Consider the following 18,399-nt stretch of genomic DNA (forward strand, 5'->3'; position numbering starts at 1 on the left):
CCTCATACACACACTTTATTTTTCATCCATGCACTTTCTCTCAGTTTGTCTTTCCTTTTAACTGTCACTATGTGTGTCTAATGTGAATCCAGATCAATCAAAACAGTTACACAACAGAAAGCAGTAGAAATGTAAGGAGTATTGAAGTGTCATCATTTCTTCGTATCAAAGTTTTGTTCAATGGATCACCCCAAATCATAACCTTTATTTACAAATGTATATTTGATTAAATATCTGTTGGCACAAGGTTACTTCACAGAACTGATGTGCAATCATTGAAATGAAATTGAAATGACAGAGTACTGAAGAAGGGTGTGAAATCATGAAAAAGCAGAAATCATCTTAAATTATCCAGTGCTTCTTCCACAGTCATTTGGCTCCTTTGACGCACTGATACAGTAGGTCCATTTCAATGCACTGCAAGGCAGAGGGGATCTCCAGAGAGGGTGGAAGGTGACCTCAGGTGACCTCATAGCCCAAGGCCATGTGTGACATTTTGACAGTGCAGGAAAGCAGTGCTGCTGTCTATTGTCAAAGCTGACCGTATCATTCCAAAGGTTTGACTTCAAAGACTAGTTCGGAATGCATTACTCGGTGAGAGGGACCAGACCCTGTGGTTCCTGCTTTTACAGGACGAGGTCACCTGCCATCATGGTCCTCAGGCTGTCCTTGGTCTTATGTTACCTCCCCTTGTAGGACTTGGGGATACGTCCAAAATGTCATCCTATTCCCCTATTATAGTGCACTTCTTTTGAATTCCTTGTTAACCTTAGTTACCTCTCCTTGTTGGGCGCAGACACTGGTTTAACAGACTCAGGCATGACGGAGGTATCAACAAAGTCTGTGGTGATCACCTGAGCCTCTCCCAGCCTGCGCACACACCTGTGGACTGTCTTCAGGACACGCTGCAGCCGGCGGTCCAGGGCCTGCAGGTGGGGCTCAGTAAGGACCGGCTGCAGTGCGTCTCCTCCCAGGGACTCCCTCATCACATCACTGAGCCTATAGCGGTCCTGGGAGAGGAGCTGCAGCCGCATTAACGTGGAACGCTTTATACTGAGAGGTGAGGAGAGGGGGTAGAGGGAGGGGAGGGATGGAGGTGAAGAGGGGGAGATAGAATGAGGGAGAGATAGGCAGAGAGTGAGACTTGACTCGAGAGTTGCCATGCCAAGTTAAATATGAATACAGGTTCAATGTTGGTGTTAGTTCATCTGTGTTAGTGACTATAGTGTATGCTCTCCATATTTACATGCAGCACTGTGACAGTGGAGCCAGTATGGACATCTCATCTTGAGAATGCTTCCCAAACCTGAAACACAGGAAGTGATGTCATCATAAGGGAACTAGAAATATTCCATTGTGCAATGACTGAAGTTATAAAGCAACTCTAGTACCCACCCTCTGGCGTTGTCAAAGTGAAGAAGAAAACCTTCATCGCCAAACTTGGTGAAGATCTCATAATGGTGCCTGTCCATGTTACCTGAGGGAGAGTGCCAAGAACAAATATTCACTCACATAGGGCTACAGACAAAAGTAGTGCACTGTAATTGGGAATAGGGAGTCATTTGTGACATAGCGTGTTTATTCAATGTATAGACAAAGGCAGTGCACTACATAGGGAATAGGGTGTCATATGGAACAAGGACAGGGATCCATCAGGGGTGATGGGTGGTCGTACATACCAATAAGGAAGTCAAAGATGGCCATGTCTATGATGTTGAGCAGTCGGTTCCCTGAGTTGTAGGGATACAGCTGCTTTATGGTGTCACAGTACAAGGGGTTCACCTCCCACCTGGTAGAGACAGACACATGCAGATTGTAACAAGATATTCATTGTACCAAGATTGTACCAAGATGTTCAGTCTGCCATATTACCTTATCAAAATACAGTAAAATGGATAACTTTCAAAATGGAAATGAGAGGCTCCAAAATGGCATTATGGGAAGAGATGACAGTAGGTCTCAGGGTTAAGTAAGGGTTGTATGCATACTCCTCCCTGCCAGTGAAGGTGTATGATCGTATCCACGGGTTGGGGATGGAGATACGAGGGGCGATGCTGAGACCGGGGAGGTAGGCTGACATGGAGCCCTCCAGCAGGTCAGGGCTCCCACACACTGCATACTCCGTCTTACACACGTACAGACACTTAGCAAAGAAACACGTGTTGTTCGCTGTTTGAAAGAGAATATACATAGATATACTGTAGATTAGTTTAAACGATCAGTATTCATCCTCGCCTTTTAATCACAGACTGATTCATTAAGATCTAAGTAGCAGGTGTGTAGACTCTCAAGCCAAATTGTCTTATTATGGAACCATATTTCTCTAGTAGGGTAATGCCTACCTGGAGAGGTAAAGAACACACTCCTTAGGTCCTCATTGTGAGTGGTCAGGAGAATCTCCCCCGTCAAATTCACCAGCCTGCCCACCACCGGCGGTACCCTCCGGAAGTCCAGGATTCTAGGTGAGAGAAAGACAAGAGTCCCATTCTGATGAACGCAAACTCATACATCTTCTACTACTCAGAGTTCGAGAAGAAAGAGTTCCATTCTGAACAGAACAAACAATAGAAAGTCAGATGAACTCATAGCTCCTGCAATCTCTCACCTCAGTTGACATACTCAAAAGTCACAGGAATTTAATTCAACTTTACAGATTTTTATCCATAATAACGCCTATGTATTTGCCTCTGTTCCCCGCGGTGTAGTCTAGCAGTTGTTGATGTGTGGCAACAGCCCCCAGGGCCATATTTACAGTCTGACAGAATTGTGTGTCTCAGTAACAGTCATCAGTGTGTGTATCTGAGACTAAATACTGGAGATGTTATTGAGGTGCTGCATATCTCACCTGCTGATTGGGCCTTATAATGATAAAGCCTCTGGTACAACACAGAGACAGAGACACAACACACAGACATACTAGACATACAGTATCTAGTCTTAGACAGTACAGTAGTGTACAGTCACAGTGTTCAATTCATGAATGATAACCCGAGCATTTAGTCTTTGTTTTATTTCTCTTCCTTTCCACTTCGTGAAATTCGAAATGGACTAAATGGTATATTGTGAGGTAAAAATGTATGGAACGTAATAACTTGATAACTTCTTTGAGCTTTATTAGCCGACACCCATGTACACCCATCCATAATGTTGTCGTGCGTTAAGGTATATCAACCACGTTGACTTGCTGTCCTGTGTGGTTATGGGTTGATAAGCTGTGACTCAAATGACTGTATGTGACTGATGACTCACTTCAGTTAATGTGCAGTAACCTGGAGGCATGGAGGTTAGAGAGGCTTTACAGTAGACAGCAGTAATTACACCTAAGTCTGTGGAAATGAAATGCTTGGCTTGGGAAGGAGACATGTTGAAATAGTGGAAAGGCCTTAATCTCCCCAAGGACACTCTTTCACAGTCAAAGGTATACAGAGGTACACATTTTAGGATCTGTTTCTTTGGAGGCAACTTGGGAAATGCAGTATCCTTGAAAATCATTCAATTTGAAGGGTTCTTATATGCTTTCTCAGAAAATAGATTGAATCGGCGAGAGAGTTCCAGGTAAGATAAGGTTGAATAAAACAAAATGAAATAAATATGAAGAGAGTACAGGTTGCCAAGGTTACCTGTCCAGGTGAAAGGCAGCAATCTCAGCATTGTGTCTCTGGAAGTCGACGAAGTAGAACAAATCATCAGGAGTCTCCTGGTCTCTCTGCTGTCTGAGAGAAGGAGATGAGAGGAGAGAGTTGCTAACGAGGGGTTCATATAACTACAGTACTGTTCAAAATATCACTACAAACCAGAGCACTCCCCCTGATTGATTTCCTCAAAAAACAGTCACCTCATGGGTTTGAACATGGCCTTGCCATAGTTCTGCATCTTCAGGGCCAGCTTGAGGTGGTATCCACTGGGCTTTACCACTGATACCGGGAAAGAGAGAGAAAGAGATCGAGAAAGAACATGAAAGATAAAGAGAGAGAGACAGTGATGGATCGGAAATTAAATTAACTAAACGAGGCCTTTTCTCTAACCAACCACTCAGCCAACCACCTGCCCTCAGTTTCTGTGTCTCTCTCGGCAGCTCTTCGTCTCGTACAGAGAGAAAGCTTGGCAAAGCTAAGCTCGCTAAAAATCCTATCCAAAAAACACATAGTTGGCCGGAAATCTGACCCACGTTTATTTTGCAGCTCGAATCCTTGGCGTTTCTATTTGATTCTGTTGGATATTATTTTCTCTGCTCTAGATCTGTTTCAGCCTGGACCTGTTCCCAGTGATAAGACCATGACAGAGGCTGTAATGGTTCCACAGATGGAGAACTACACTCAGTAGGGTTTCTCTAGTATGTCAGGGTATTTAGCATACCGTGGCAGAAAGCAAGGCTAACCAGTAACCATAAAGATACACACTTCTCCTCCTGATTCCAGCTGACTCAGCTCAGTCTTCTGAAGTTCTGGCTTATTAATAGTTTACAATCTCTTTCCGCTGTGTTTAACTGCAGGGAAATCAAACAGACACAAACAGGCTTTGAAGTGCAAAGGGAACATTGTCGCTATTTCAACTGTTCAAGAAGAAGTGGTTGAAAAAGCCTTTTTAAATTATTATTTTTTTAAAGCCGGACAGAGGAATAGAGGGATTTTGGGTTCTTGGAAGTGTGTTTGTGTTGTTGCTGAGGTTGGAGACACCTGTGTGTTTTCAGGGAGTGTGGTTGGAAGCTCTACAAATCTTGGAATGCAGCTGGCTGCAGGCCCTGTTAGATGAGATTGCTGTGTGTGTGTGTCTGTCTGTCTCTCTGTGAGCCTGTGAGTGTGTATCCATGGTCTGAGTTGTTTGTTGCTGGAAGGTATAGCAAAGCTGTGGAGATTGCCGGTGTGTGGGCTGTTGTAACAACTCCCCACTCTCCTGCTTCATGAGATAAAGCTTTTTAAAGAACACTCTCCCTTTGAACTAAATGAGTCGGTCTCTGCTCTCTGTCTCCAGGGATGTGACTTATGAAGATCTGGAGAGTGTGAGAAATTAAAATGATGCTAATTTATGGGGCTTGGAACCAGATGAAAACAAAAGTCTTGTCAGTCCTGCGACTGGGTGTTCGGTTCTGATAGCACGGCTGAGCACCAAAGGAAATAACAGAGGGAGCAAAACTACAAAAGAACCAGTCATGAAGATGACTGTGTCAACTGATTCTCTTTTTTCTCTCCCTTTTCTCTCCCTGTCCTCATGGGAAACTTTTTAAGCAAATGGAATGCATCTTAGAACTGTGGTAGCAGGATTGTAAGATGATGTTATATTTATGCACCAAATGGTTGTTTTATTTAATAGAGTAAGGTTCTCTCTCCTTTCTGAGTTAACTGAGAGGAGCCTTTATGGAGCTTGGGCTGGCAACTGATTAAGTGATGGCTTGGTGATAAAAACCTACAGCTGGCGTTCCACAGATCAGATGTGGTGGGTGTCACTGAGATAGAGATAGCCCTGGAGGAACAGAACAAATGCCTCAGTAGTCCTAATTATCCTGGCATCTGGGAGATAATACCAGAAGCAGGTGACCACAGGATGAACCCAAAGTGCTTTATGGTGCACCCAATCTATATGGGGGGAGTTGAACCAGCTATGACTGAGCAATCTTGGTATCTGGTATATAAGGAACAGCATGGTCTGTAAAGGGTACGATCTCGACCCAACAGTCAAGATTGTTGAGTCGACGGTTTAATTATTGCAATAATTAATCGATATTGAATAAAGATGATTGTTTGAAGAAATGACCAAGTCTCTATCACTTGAATAGAATATTCCTCCACAGAACACAAAACGCATAAACCATAGAGGAACAAAACAGAGCAGATACGTAGACAAGACAGCACTGGACCTTACCCCGGGTACAGTCACACGCTCCTTTGAGGGCCTTTTCGTCTTGAGTGTAATCTGCATAAAGACATTTCTGCAATCAATACCTATAACAATCATATAAATGGTTCAAGCTTCGGGTCCTATAGCACCTGCATGCACTGTTGACAGTGACTATAATGCAACACTCATATGAATACCGCTTATATGAATGGTTATAACGCTCATACAACAGGTCCAACCTGCGCTGATGACGGCGTTGGACTGCATGTCCTTCAGCAGGCGGGTGATTGTGGGGTCCTCGCGGGCATACAGAGCGTAGCGATTAATGCCCAGGTGGAACTTCAGCCAGCTGGCCTCAGGGTCAAAGGTCGCTTGGTGTTCCAGCAACGTTGCTGCCTCGCTGTACAGCTTCATATGCCTGGGGGAGAAGAGGGGTGTTACAGTGGTGTTAAGGTTGTGCATAGCCTTGCCGTTGCTGCACAACGTCATAATGTATGCCTGAGGGGGTGAGAGAAGCGGTCAAAATGAGGTCAGAGTTAGGGTATGCAAAACAGTGGAGTTATCCTTGAAAGCCTGTGATACACATACAGTATCAAATCAAATAAAACTTTATTGAAAGCGCCTTTAAAAATACACTTGCAACAACCATGGTGAGGACAACAGTTCCTTCACCGGACAAACAATCATCCAAACCTTTAGGGTATCTCCACAGAGGAGAATAGAGTCAGCGGTAATCAGTCAAAGACACATGCAGATTATTCTCAGAGGAAAACATTTGTAGTGGCAGCATTCCAGACAAACTAAAGCCTAGTAAACAGTCGCCACCTCTCTCTTGGACTCTCTGACTCCCTCTCGAAGCTTCCGAGCTGTTCGCCCTCACTTAGAAATCCCCCTTCCTTCCTCTCCTCCTCTCCTGACACTTCCCCACACAAACATACTTAAAGTAAGGGCAGGAATCACCCCGGATCCAAAGCAAACATTCAAACCATTAAGGAGGTTTGGGAAGCATGTGGCATTGGTGCACCGTTGTGCCAGTTCTGACCGCGGTGGGTGGGAGGGTTGGTTGCTTCTCTACGCTCAAACATCATCAGTTGCTGTGGTCAGATGACAGGAGGGGTCGTCACAGGAAGGCTGACCACAGACCACAACCAGAGACCACAAACCCAGAAACTAGGAACCAAGCAGCTGGCTGCAACACCACATCGCCTTCCTCTTTCAGTGGTCTTGATTCAAACTATTGTTGTATGCCACACACACACACACACACACACACACACACACACACACACACACACACCATAAATCGTAGTGGTTGACTTGTAAAGCCAGTAAACTAGAACGGCTCTATTTCAGCCTCCAAATAAAACAGTCAAACTTTCCCCAGAAGTCCCTATGAAAACCATCCATCCTCTTGTTAAGTCCATTTCTCTTCTGTTAACAGGCTACTGCAAGATTTTTGCAAGACCCTAAGCCCTGGGGTATCTATTGTTATGTGCCATTTAGAAGTAAGCCAAGGGGGTAGAAATCTCCTCTCTTCATATTTCTTCTGTTTTTCCATCAGTGAAGCCCAAACAGGATCTCTCTGAGGGGAATGCACTGAGCTGTGATGGACACTGTTAGACAGGAGCCAAGACAGCTACAGTCTGTTCAGCTCTCACAGGTTTAAAGGATTTCATCAGGTTTAAGGGTCTTGTTTACCTAGCACAGGGAGATCCAGACATAGGCTCTCAAATGATGTTTGAGTGCTGGTTCCAGACCACCATTAAATGTTGTTTACAACATCGACTTTAAAGACATTTTATGGGGTTAGTCTTTATGGAAAAAGTGCTTGCCTAAGAGAAAACGTTGACGTGCTTATGCTTGAGTGTCTGTGCGTGTGTGTGTGAGAGAATAAGAGAAAGAGGAAGAAAGAGAACGGTGTGTTTATGCATGTGCCAGGGATCCACAGCCGTAATGTCAGGGACCCTACCCCTCTACCACATCGAAGCCACAGTAGGGAAACACACGTCTCCTAACATGTCTAGTCCCACCAAAACTAAATCACAACCATAACAAAACATTGAGATTTATCTAAACTCACCTCTCCCAGCGCGAGACCTTCCTCCTGTAATACCCCATTACCTCTTCAGACTGTAACAGCCTCTCTTCTAGCACCAGCTCCGGTGTCTGGATGTTATACAGGGGTTGAGCAAACAGCCTCTCCAGCTTCGAGCCCAACTCTGTAAGGTTGTCCGTAGCTCTGACCCCCATCCCCTGGAGGTCCATGGAGGTGGTGTTGGAGGGCCAGGGGGTGGTGAGGCCGCTGTACCCAGCAAGGGTGAAGTTAGTCCCCCTGGAGGAGGGACAAATGCAGCCTCCATCATCTGGTCCTGGTTGTCTGTGGCGGAGCTTGGGGAGCAGGACGAAGTAGAGGTCAGCAGTGAAGATGGCTGTGAGGGTCACAGACAGGAGCAGACGGTCTCTCCTCAGCATCATAGCGGGAGGATGTGAGGAGACAGAGAGGGAGATGGAGGGGAGAGACAGAAGCGAGACTAGAGAGAAAGACTGGAGGAGAGAGATAGTGGCTAGGGAGAGACACGGGAGAGAACAAGAAGATGGAGAGAGTAACCAAAGAAGTCTTAAAAGACAGAAGAGAGAGACAAATATAATAAACTAGACAGTGAGGCCAAAGAACGAGACCATGTGAGGAGCGAGACCAGAGAGAACAGAGAAATAGAGTAGGTGCTGCTCCACAGTAGACAAGCCGTCACACCGCCAGCCACAGGCTGCAGGTGAGAGGTCAGAGGCTAGATCCGGGTCTCTGTCTGTGTGCAATCCTCCTGGATGAAGGTGGTCAAAGCCCAAAGCATGTGCTGGACACAGTCAGTGTTCTAGGTTCCAGGTGCTTGGTTCCGTTCTGGCTCAGATCAGATGAGAGACAGTGTGTTACTCCAAGTGACAGGTTGTTTAGTGGCTCCAAGCAGAGGTCCTTGGCTGTGTGAAGAGAGCGCGTGTCTATCTCTTGTCACAGCAGAATGTAGAGTGCAGTCCAGCTTCTGTCCTCCTGGTCTTGCTCTGACGGTGTGTGTGTGTGTGTGTGTGTTTGTGTGTGTGTGTGTGTGTGTGTGTGTGTGTGTGTGTGTTTGTTACACGCCTGTTGGTGGGAGATTGCAGGTCCAAGTCCAGTGTGTGTTTCCTGGTCGCCTCTCGTCCTCCTGAACACAATCCTCTTCATCTGGACCTGGCAAACAGTGTTCTCTGAGAAAAGTGAAAGTCTGTGTGTGTTTGTCTGTGTGTTTGCTTGTACATGTGTCTGAACAGATTTACAAGTCTTTGTGCATGTGGCTGAGTTGCTCTCTTTAGGTGTATGTGTGGTGTGTGTGTGTGTGTGTGGTGTATATGTGGTATGTGTGTGTGGCATGTGTGTGTGTTGGTGGGTGTGTTAAGTCAACCGTCTCAGTGGGATTGCCTTGTCTCTGGTCATCTGTCTCCTGCTCTCTTCTCTTCCGTTGGGTGAGTCGGGTGTGAACACAACACTCTCAACACCCTCTCTCCTCTTTTCTCCTCCATTCTCTCTCCTCTCCACCTCTCTCTCGTCTCTCTCCACTCCTCCCCCTTTCCACCTCTTTTATTCGATTATTCTCCACCCATCTCCTGTAATCTCAACTCCTCTCACCTGTTCCTCAGTCAGATCCACTCCCCCTCTTCCTCTCCCCTCTGCTCCTCTCGGTCTTTCTCTCCTTTACTCCTCTGTTCTAGACTGCTCCCTCCCGCCCTCTTCCTCTCCTCTCCATTGCTCCCGCCCTCTTCCTCTCCTCTACACTGCTCCCGCCCTCTTCCTCTCCTCTACACTGCTGCCGCACTCTTCCTCTCCTCTACACACCTCCCTCCTTTCGTCTCTGCCTCACTATGTTCAGCTCCTAGGCACTGTTCCAACAGCACTTTCCTCCCCATCCCACTTCCCATGAACACACACACACACACGGACACACTCCTCCCTTACTCTGTCATACTTGCAAGAGGGAGAGAGGGAGACAGAGAGAGAGAGAGAGAGAGCATGGTGAAGAGAGCTAGAATACGTCTACCCACACAGAGTAAGGCAGCGTTGACAGACACTCACACTCATACACTCTTTTTTATGCTTCTGCTGTTTCAGTGGGTGAAAAGGTTCTTCAATGGCACCACTAAAAGTCACAGTAGACGACATTTGTTATTCTAATTCTCTGAGCAGCAAGAAACTCAGAGGGTATTTCCCAGACTCCATCTGCGTGTTGTTGTTACTGTGGTATTTTAGAAACATCTGTCGTGTGTTTGTGTGTGTGTGTGTGTGTGTGTGTGTGTGTGTGTGTGTCTGTGTGTGTGTGTGGAACTCATTCTCTGAGGTTTTTCACTCTCTCTCTGAGAAGGAGAAAATGGACCCAGACTCTCCTTGATTGATGTTGGAAATTAGCGAAACGCGTCCGTAACCTGACCTTTTAGCTGTTAATGTGCTTCTGTGTGAAGACACTAAAATGAGTGAAGTGAACACTCCCTAGAAGTGCTAGGAATACCACAACTATGAAAATATGAGCAGCTATTGTTGTTCTAACAAACCTAAATGTTTGATGTAAAAATAAGCATTTTATTTAGACAGACGACGACCACTCTTTTTCATAACAGACTGAGCTTTCCATTTAATTAAACTGTTGTTTGCATGTGACTCCTTAAAAGGCTATTGTCACAGTCCCCCTAAAATAAACCTTGGTAGCCTGACAATGATAGAGAGAAATCCTTTTTTAAATTATCATATGAGTTCAATTCATAATACCTCCAGATTATCATCTGATAATTCCTGAAATCAACATACAATGTCTGTGTTAGTATGAACCGTGAGTTGTTTACTTGCTTTAAGATAACCCTGTCTGTTTGTGTTCCATCCCCGACACAAACACTGCTCTGCGCCTACTAGAAATGTCCTTTCCCTCTCTCTCCAGAAAACCAAGTGTAAAATAGCACAACTTTGGCTTTGGGGAAATACACAAGGAGGACACACGAAGGCAATTAATAGGGGGAAAATAGAATAAGAAAACAAAACAAAAAAACTACCCCAGGTTGTACATCATTGTTTTTACTTCTATAATTAAAATGTGCCGTGATGAGGATGGGATGGATAATATTGTAAAACATGTAATTGTGCTGATAAAGGTTTAGTCTCTTTTCTTCTTACACAGTGAAGCCTGCGCACTGGGCACACACTGGTTGAATCAACGTTGTTTCCACGTCCTTTCAATGAAATTGCGTTGAACCAACGTGGAATAGACATTGAATTGACGTCTGTGCCCAGTGGGTGCTGTATTTTATGTACACCTGTCATCACAACTCATCCTGATTCCTGTTATTTGGTCGTTGCGATGATGTCATGAGAACCAGAACATGTTGTGGGAGATGATAGTGCCAAACAGGTCAGACAGAGAGATGGGAAAAATATGGGAGGGGGGAGGAAGAAGGGGTGGAAGAGAGAGAGAGGGAGGGAGCGAGAGAGGGATAGAGGGAGAGAGAGAGAAAGAGATAAGAGAGTGGGGGAAGAAAGAGACAGAGAAATGGGACAGATAAAAACCAATGAAGAAGTAGAGAAAGGACAAGAGAGGAGAAAAAAATAACACAGCGACTGACCTTGGATGCTCTAGAGTTCCTTGCAGTAGTTTAGTCAAAGTGGTATCGCATGACCCTTTATGGACGCCAGCCCTGCCCAAGCATAGTAACGTTACCCTGTGACGTGCAGTAAGGATAGACTGTGTTTACCCTGTGATAATCTAATAAAAAAAGCCAAAGCCAAATATTTTTTACATTATATAACACATTTGAATTCTTTATGGTTTATTTCATTTTTTTTGATTCTGGTCGTTTTTATGAAGAAAAATAAATCTAAAAATGTGCTTAAACTGCATTAAAGAAATGAGTACTAGACTGTCCACTTGTCTGAAAAGTCATTATCAGTTAATACTTTTTACCCAGACTTTTACACATCTTGGACATTTACTTTTGCTTTGTGGACTTAAGGAATGGGAATTACTTTTTGTGTCAGTGTCAAGTGTGAACCTCGTATTTCCATTCACAAAGTGGAGAGAGCTTGCTAGCTAGCTAAATGTAGGGTTTAAAAACCGACCGGCTGAAAAGGTAAGACATATCTTACATATCTTGCTAGATATTTAAGTGATATGTTGCGTTTGCTATTTAGTTGTAAATATGTATGTGAGTGTTATAGCTACTATGGAATACTTGTTTTGATTGTTGTTTTCAGACCACGTTAGCAGCCAGCTAGCTGACTATGCCATGCATTGGTTTGTTTCATTTGAATGTAACATTTCGCTTAGCTATTTAGTTGTAACTCGCAATATCTATATGTATCCTGGACGTTGTGTTATATTTATTATGTCTGTGATCTGAAAGCCATGCATCAAATTAGCTACTTCACTTCACACTAGTGGCACGGAAAAGCCATGATCATTGGCTCATAGGCAAATCCTCCGGTTAGAACACCTGACAGTCCTGGGAGTGAAGGATGACAGGGAAGAGGGAGAAAAAGAGGGGAGGAGGGTAAAGGAGGTGAAGAGTGATATGGGGATGAGAGGGAATGGGAGGAGGTTAAAGGAAGAGTGTGAGGTTCAAAGTTCAGGTTGAGAATACATTTGTCATGCAGGCTGAGGACTGACGTTCGAAGAACAAAACATTTCTGCCATTCTTTGTTGGAATAATTCCCTCTAAGCCTGAGAATCTTTTCAAACCTCTCTTTATCTTGCTCTTTCCATTCCTCCCTCACTGACCATCACTGAGTCAGCAGGTCAAAATCCCTCACTTTAGGCAGAGCATGGCAACAGACACACAACAAACACAGGGAGACAGAGTGAACTAGAGGGAGAGACAAATAGAGGAAGAGAGAGAGAAGGAGAAATAAAGAAATATGGTGAGAGAGAAGAAACTGCATCCAAACTCCGTCGCTATGTAACGGTGCAGAAAAAATACATTTTCTCACCAAAAACCTCTCCGAAATAGAACAGAAATGTTCTTCCTCCTCCTCCTCTTCTACTCCAGTCCTTCTGATCACGGAATATTTGCCTAAAGGATGTGGAGTTATGCTGTAAAATTCCTTCTGCATTGATCATTGGTATTTTTCAGTTATATTACTGGTAATAGCTATTGTAATACTGGTGTAAGTAACCCAGATTTAAATGTCAAGTCCCTTAGCAACCAAATGTGTATAAACCCAGTAACAATACAATGTAATGCAATACATTTATCAACTATAGCTCGGAGGGAATGCTGGTTTGTGACATTTGACCTTGACTCACCTGCACTGCCAGGGCTTGGAAGGTCGTGCACACACCCCCAAACACTTGCCTCCTCTCGCCTTCATCATCCTCTGGATGTCCCCATACAGCTGGTGACACAGAGACACCTGGGGGAGAGGGACAGGAGGGAGGGAAATAAGGTTCTGGTTGTAAATGGCAAACAGAGAGAGAGAGAGAGAGAGAGAGAGGACAGTGAATGAGAGAGAAAGAGAGTGGGGGGAGAGAGAGAGATTTCCAAGCTCCTTTGTGTCAGGCTGTGTCTGTAGTGCTGTTATTGTTTGTTACTAGTGTATGTTTCAGTGTCAGTATCAGTGTGTGTCAGTGTCAGTATCAGTGTGTGTCAGTGTCAGTGTCAGTATCAGTGTGTGTCAGTGTCAGTATCAGTGTGTGTCAGTGTGTGTCAGTGTTAGTATCAGTGTATGTCAGTGTCAGTATCAGTGTGTGTCAGTGTGTGTCAGTGTCAGTGTGTGTCGGCGTCAGTGTGTGTCAGTCTGTGTCTGTGTCAGTATCAGAGTGTGTCAGTGTGTGTCAGTGTCAGTGTCATTATTTGTGTGTGTCAGTGTGTGTCAATATCAGTGTGTGTCAGTGTCAGTGTGTGTCAATATCAGTGTGTGTCAGTGTCAGTGTGTGTCAGTGTCAGTGTCAGTGTGTTTATCAGTGTGTGTCGGTGTCAGTGTGTGTCAGTGTCAGTGTCATTGTGTGAAAGTGTCAGTGTGTGTCAGTGTCAGTATGAGTGTGTGTCAGTATCAATCTGTGTCTGTGTCAGTATCAGTGTGTGTCAGTGTGTGTCAGTGTCAATATCAGTCTGTGTTAGTGTCAATATCAGTGTGTCAGTGTCAGTGTCAGTGTGTGTCAGTGTCAGTGTGTGTCAGTGTCAGTGTCAGTGTGTGTCAGTATTAGTGTGTGTCAGTGTGTGTCAGTGTCAGTGTGTGTCAGTGTCAGTGTCATTATCAGTGTGTGTAAGTATCAGTGTGTGTCAGTATCAGTGTGTGTCAGTGTTAGTGTGTGTCAGTGTCAGTGTGTGTCAGTGTCAGTATCAGTGTGTGTCAGTGTGTCAGTATCAGTGTGTCAGTATCAGTGTGTATCAGTATCAGTGTGTGTCTATCAGTGTGTGTCAGTGTCAGTGTGTGTCAGTATCAGTTTGTATCAGTATCAGTGTGTGTCAGTGTCAATTTCAGTGTGTGTCAGTGTCAGTATCAGTGTGTATCAGTGTGTGTCAATATTGGTGTGTGTCACTGTCAGTATCAGTGTGTATCAGTGTGTCAGTATCAGTGTGTGTCAGTGTCAGTGTCATTATCAGTGTGTGTAAGTATCAGTGTGTGTCAGTATCAGTGTGTGTCAGTGTTAGTGTGTGTCAGTGTCAGTGTGTGTCAGTGTCAGTATCAGTGTGTGTCAGTGTGTCAGTATCAGTGTGTCAGTATCAGTGTGTATCAGTATCAGTGTGTGTCTATCAGTGTGTGTCAGTGTCAGTGTGTGTCAGTATCAGTTTGTATCAGTATCAGTGTGTGTCAGTGTCAATTTCAGTGTGTGTCAGTGTCAGTATCAGTGTGTGTCAGTGTGTCAGTATCAGTGTGTATCAGTGTGTGTCAATATCAGTGTGTGTCAGTATCAGTGTGTGTCAGTGTCAATGTCAGTGTGTGTCAGTGTCAGTGTGTGTCAGTATCAGTGTGTATCAGTGTGTGTCAATATCAGTGTGTGTCAGCGTCATTGTGTGTCAGTGTCAGTATCAGTGTGTGTCAGTGTCAGTGTTAGTGACATTAGAACATATCTGGTAGTCAATGATTTACCCTCTCCTGAATATGTCAACATGGTCTGAACAATCTCTGAGTTTACATGACCTGAAAGCAGAATATGTGTGTGTGTGTGTGTGTGTGTGTGTGTGTGTGTGTGTGTGTGTGCCTAAGTGTGTGTGTGTGTGCCTAAGTCAGCCTTACCTTAGTGTGTTGAAAGCAGGGCTTTCTTGGGTGCCGACAGGCCCTGTCTGGTTCTCTGGTGTTGGGGCTTCCTCTACAGGCCCTGTCTGGTTCTCTGGTGTTGGGGCTTCCTCTACAGGTCCTGTCTGGTTCTCTGGTGTTGGGGTTTCCTCTACAGGCCCTATCTGGTTCTCTGGTGTTGGGGCTTCCTCTACAGGCCCTGTCTGGTTCTCTGGTGTTGGGGCTTCCTCTACAGGCCCTGTCTGGTTCTCTGGTGTTGGGGCTAACTCTACAGGACTTGCAGGGAGGAAACTGCTTAATGTGTGTGTGCCCGTGTGTGTGAGTGTGAGTGTGTGAATGAGTGTGTGTGTATTTGTGTGTCTGGAAAGGGGAGCACAGCTAATTGCTTATTTTGGCAGGGACAAGGAAATAGACAGACTGGGAGAGGAAAGTGTAGGAAATGTTCTACACACACACACACACACACACACACACACACACACACACACACACACACACACACACACACACACACACACACACACACACACACACACACACACACACACACACACACACACACACACACACACACACACACACACACCTGCTCAGTTCTTCACTTCAATTCCAGCCTCTGGGTCCTGAATAAAACGTTGACCAAATGTACTAAACTCCTGCTCCAATTCCTGTTCAAGAATGTCAAGAATGTACAGATTCCATGCTTCATAAATCAGTTAAACTGAGGGTGATTGAATTATAGCATCAGGTTTTATTGGGTCTGGCTATGACCTGTCTGGCTTTACAGTAACCTTTCTCCTTTCTCAACACTGCCACTGTATGTTAGACTCCTGTCATAGGGCCACTGGGTGTGCAGGTTTTCATTGTGTGATTTTACTGCTTGCATGAGTTACTTGATGTGGAATAGAGTTCCATGTAGTCATGGCTCTATGTAGTACTGTGCACCTCCCATAGTCTGTTCTGGATTTGGGGATTGTGAAGAGACCTCTGGTGGAATGTCTTGTGGGGTATGCATGGGTGTCTGAGCTGTGTGCTAATAGTTTAAACAGATAACTCAGTACATTCAACATGTCAAAACCTCTCACAAATACAAGTAGTGATGAAGTCAATCTCTAATCTACTTTGAGCCAGGAGATATGTACATGCATATTATTAATGTTAGCTCTCCGTATACATTTAAGGGCCAGCTGTGCTGCCCTGTTCTGGGCCAACTGTAGTTTTCCTAAATCCCTCTTTGTGACTGGACAGTAGTCCAGGTGTGACAAAACTAGAGCCTGTATGACCTGCCTTGTTGATAGCGTTCTTAAGAAAGCAGAGACGTGATTTATCATGGACAGGAGTTGAGGCTGCTGAAGGGAAGACGGCTCGTAATAATGTCTGGAACAGTCACGCCCTGACCTTAGAGAGCCTGTTTATTTCTCTATTTGGTTAGGTCAGGGTGTGATTTGTGTGGGCATTCTAGTTTTCTATTTCTTTGTTGGCCGGGTATGGTTCCCAATCAGAGGCAGCTGTCTATCGTTGTCTCTGATTGGGGATCATACTTAGGCAGCCTGTTTTCCACTTGAGTTTGTGAGATCTTGTTTTTGTTCAGTTACTGTGTAGCCTGCAGAACGTTACGTTCATTTATCTTTTGTTGTTTTTTGGTGTTCATCTAAAATAAAGAAAGATGTACACTTTCCACGCTGCGCTTTGGTCTCATTCCAATGACGGACGTAACAGGAACGGAGTAATTGGAATGGTATCAAACACATAGAAACCATGTGTTTTATTTGTTTGATACCATTCCACTAACTCCACTCCAGCCATTACCAAGAGCCTGTTCTCCCCAATTAAGGGGCCACCAACCTCATGTAATGGACAGACCTCTCCCAATCTACTGTTGCATCAAGATGTTTTGACCATGACAGTTTACAATCAAGGGTTACTCCAAGCAGTTTAGTCTCCTCAACATGCTCAATTTCCACATTATTCATTACAATATTTAGTAGCGGTTTAGGGTTTAGTGAATGATTTGTCTCAAATACAATGCGTTTTAGTTTTATAAATATTTAGGACTAACTAATATTATATTTAGGACTTATTTCTTGCCACCTGTTCTGAAACTGACTGAAGCTCTTTGTTAAGTGTTGCAGTGATTTCACTTGCTGTGGTAGCTGACGTGTATAGTGTTGAGTCATCCGGTAAACATAGACACACAGCCTTTACTAAGAGTCATTAGCAGGAAATTAGTAAAGTTTGAAAAAATAAGGGGCCTAGACAGCTGCCCTGGGGAATGCCTGACTCCATCTAGATTATTTTGGAGAGGCTTCCATTAAAGAACACCCTATGTGTTCTGTTAAACAGGTAACTCCCGATACACAATATATTCAGGGGATGTAAAACCATAACACATACGTTGTTCCAGCAGCAGATTATGATCGATAACGTCAAACTGCACTGAAGTCTAACAGCTCCCACAATCTTTTTATTATTCATTTCTTTCAGCCAATCATCTGTCATTTGTGTAAGTGCTGTACATGTTAAATGCCCTTCCCTTTAAGTGTGCTGAAAATCTGTTGTTAATTTGTTTACTGTGAAATAGCATTATATCTGGTCAAACACCAATTTTTCCAAAAGTTTACTAAGGGTTGGTAACAGGCTGATTGGTTGGTCGGCTGTTTGAGCCAGTAAAGGATGTTTTGCTATTCTTGGTATAGCGGAATTACTTATGCTTCCCTCCAGGCCTGAGGGCACACACTTTCCTGTAGGCAAGATTGAAGAGATGGCAAATAGGAGTGGCAATGTTGTCTACTATCATCCTCAATAATTTTCCATCCAAGTTGTCAGACCCAGGTGGCTTGTTATTGTTGATAGACAACAAATATTCTTTCACATCTTCCACAATCACTTTAAGGAATTCAAAATGACAATGCTTGTCTTTCATAATTTGGTCAGTTATGCATAGATGTGTAGGTTCAGAATTGGTTGTTGTCATGCCTAAAATGTAATTTAGGTGCTCCAAAGCTCTTTACTATCATTCTTTATATCATTAATCTTTGTTTCGTAGTACAGTTTCTTCTTCTTCAGTTTCTCCTTCTCCTCCTCTGTCAGTTGGTCTTTGTATAGAAAACATAGCTGTTGAAAAGTTTGATGAAACGTACATGTAACCTTTAATTATCATTGATATAAATCACTTTCAAGAGAGACTTTGTGAAAAACATTTAGAATAATGATCTCTTTTTTGAAAACCTATGTTTCTAGGGAGCTTAATTGGCCAGCAACATATAATGACATGTTTTTTTATCCTACACAGCCTATACTGGGGTTGCACCACAGTGACCTCA

The 18,399-nt window shown here is 44.1% G+C and overlaps 1 protein-coding gene across 2 annotated transcripts; it reads right to left on the minus strand.

Annotated features, from left to right (window-relative positions):
• Nucleotides 1-171: 171 nt before the first annotated feature.
• LOC149974547 (pseudokinase FAM20A-like) lies at nt 172-10,179 on the minus strand. 2 transcript variants are annotated; one of them, XM_090212847.1, is made up of 12 exons: nt 9,491-10,179; nt 7,916-8,399; nt 6,075-6,253; nt 5,860-5,910; nt 3,836-3,914; nt 3,621-3,713; nt 2,343-2,458; nt 1,989-2,169; nt 1,680-1,789; nt 1,396-1,477; nt 1,247-1,306; nt 172-1,053 (listed from the first exon to the last, which is right to left on the minus strand). In XM_090212847.1, exons 2-12 carry the CDS (start codon nt 8,308-8,310, stop codon nt 774-776), a joined length of 1,626 nt encoding a protein of 541 aa, XP_090068973.1. In that variant the 5' UTR covers nt 8,311-8,399; nt 9,491-10,179; the 3' UTR covers nt 172-773. The 2 variants fall into 2 exon arrangements, with proteins under 2 accessions (XP_090068973.1, XP_090068974.1); XM_090212848.1 differs by having other exon boundaries at nt 7,916-10,178.
• Nucleotides 10,180-18,399: the final 8,220 nt, after the last annotated feature.

This window comes from Oncorhynchus mykiss, chromosome 20, assembly GCF_057628025.1.
Source record: "Oncorhynchus mykiss isolate SJ-2025 chromosome 20, ASM5762802v1, whole genome shotgun sequence".
Classification (NCBI taxonomy): Eukaryota; Metazoa; Chordata; class Actinopteri; order Salmoniformes; family Salmonidae; genus Oncorhynchus; species Oncorhynchus mykiss.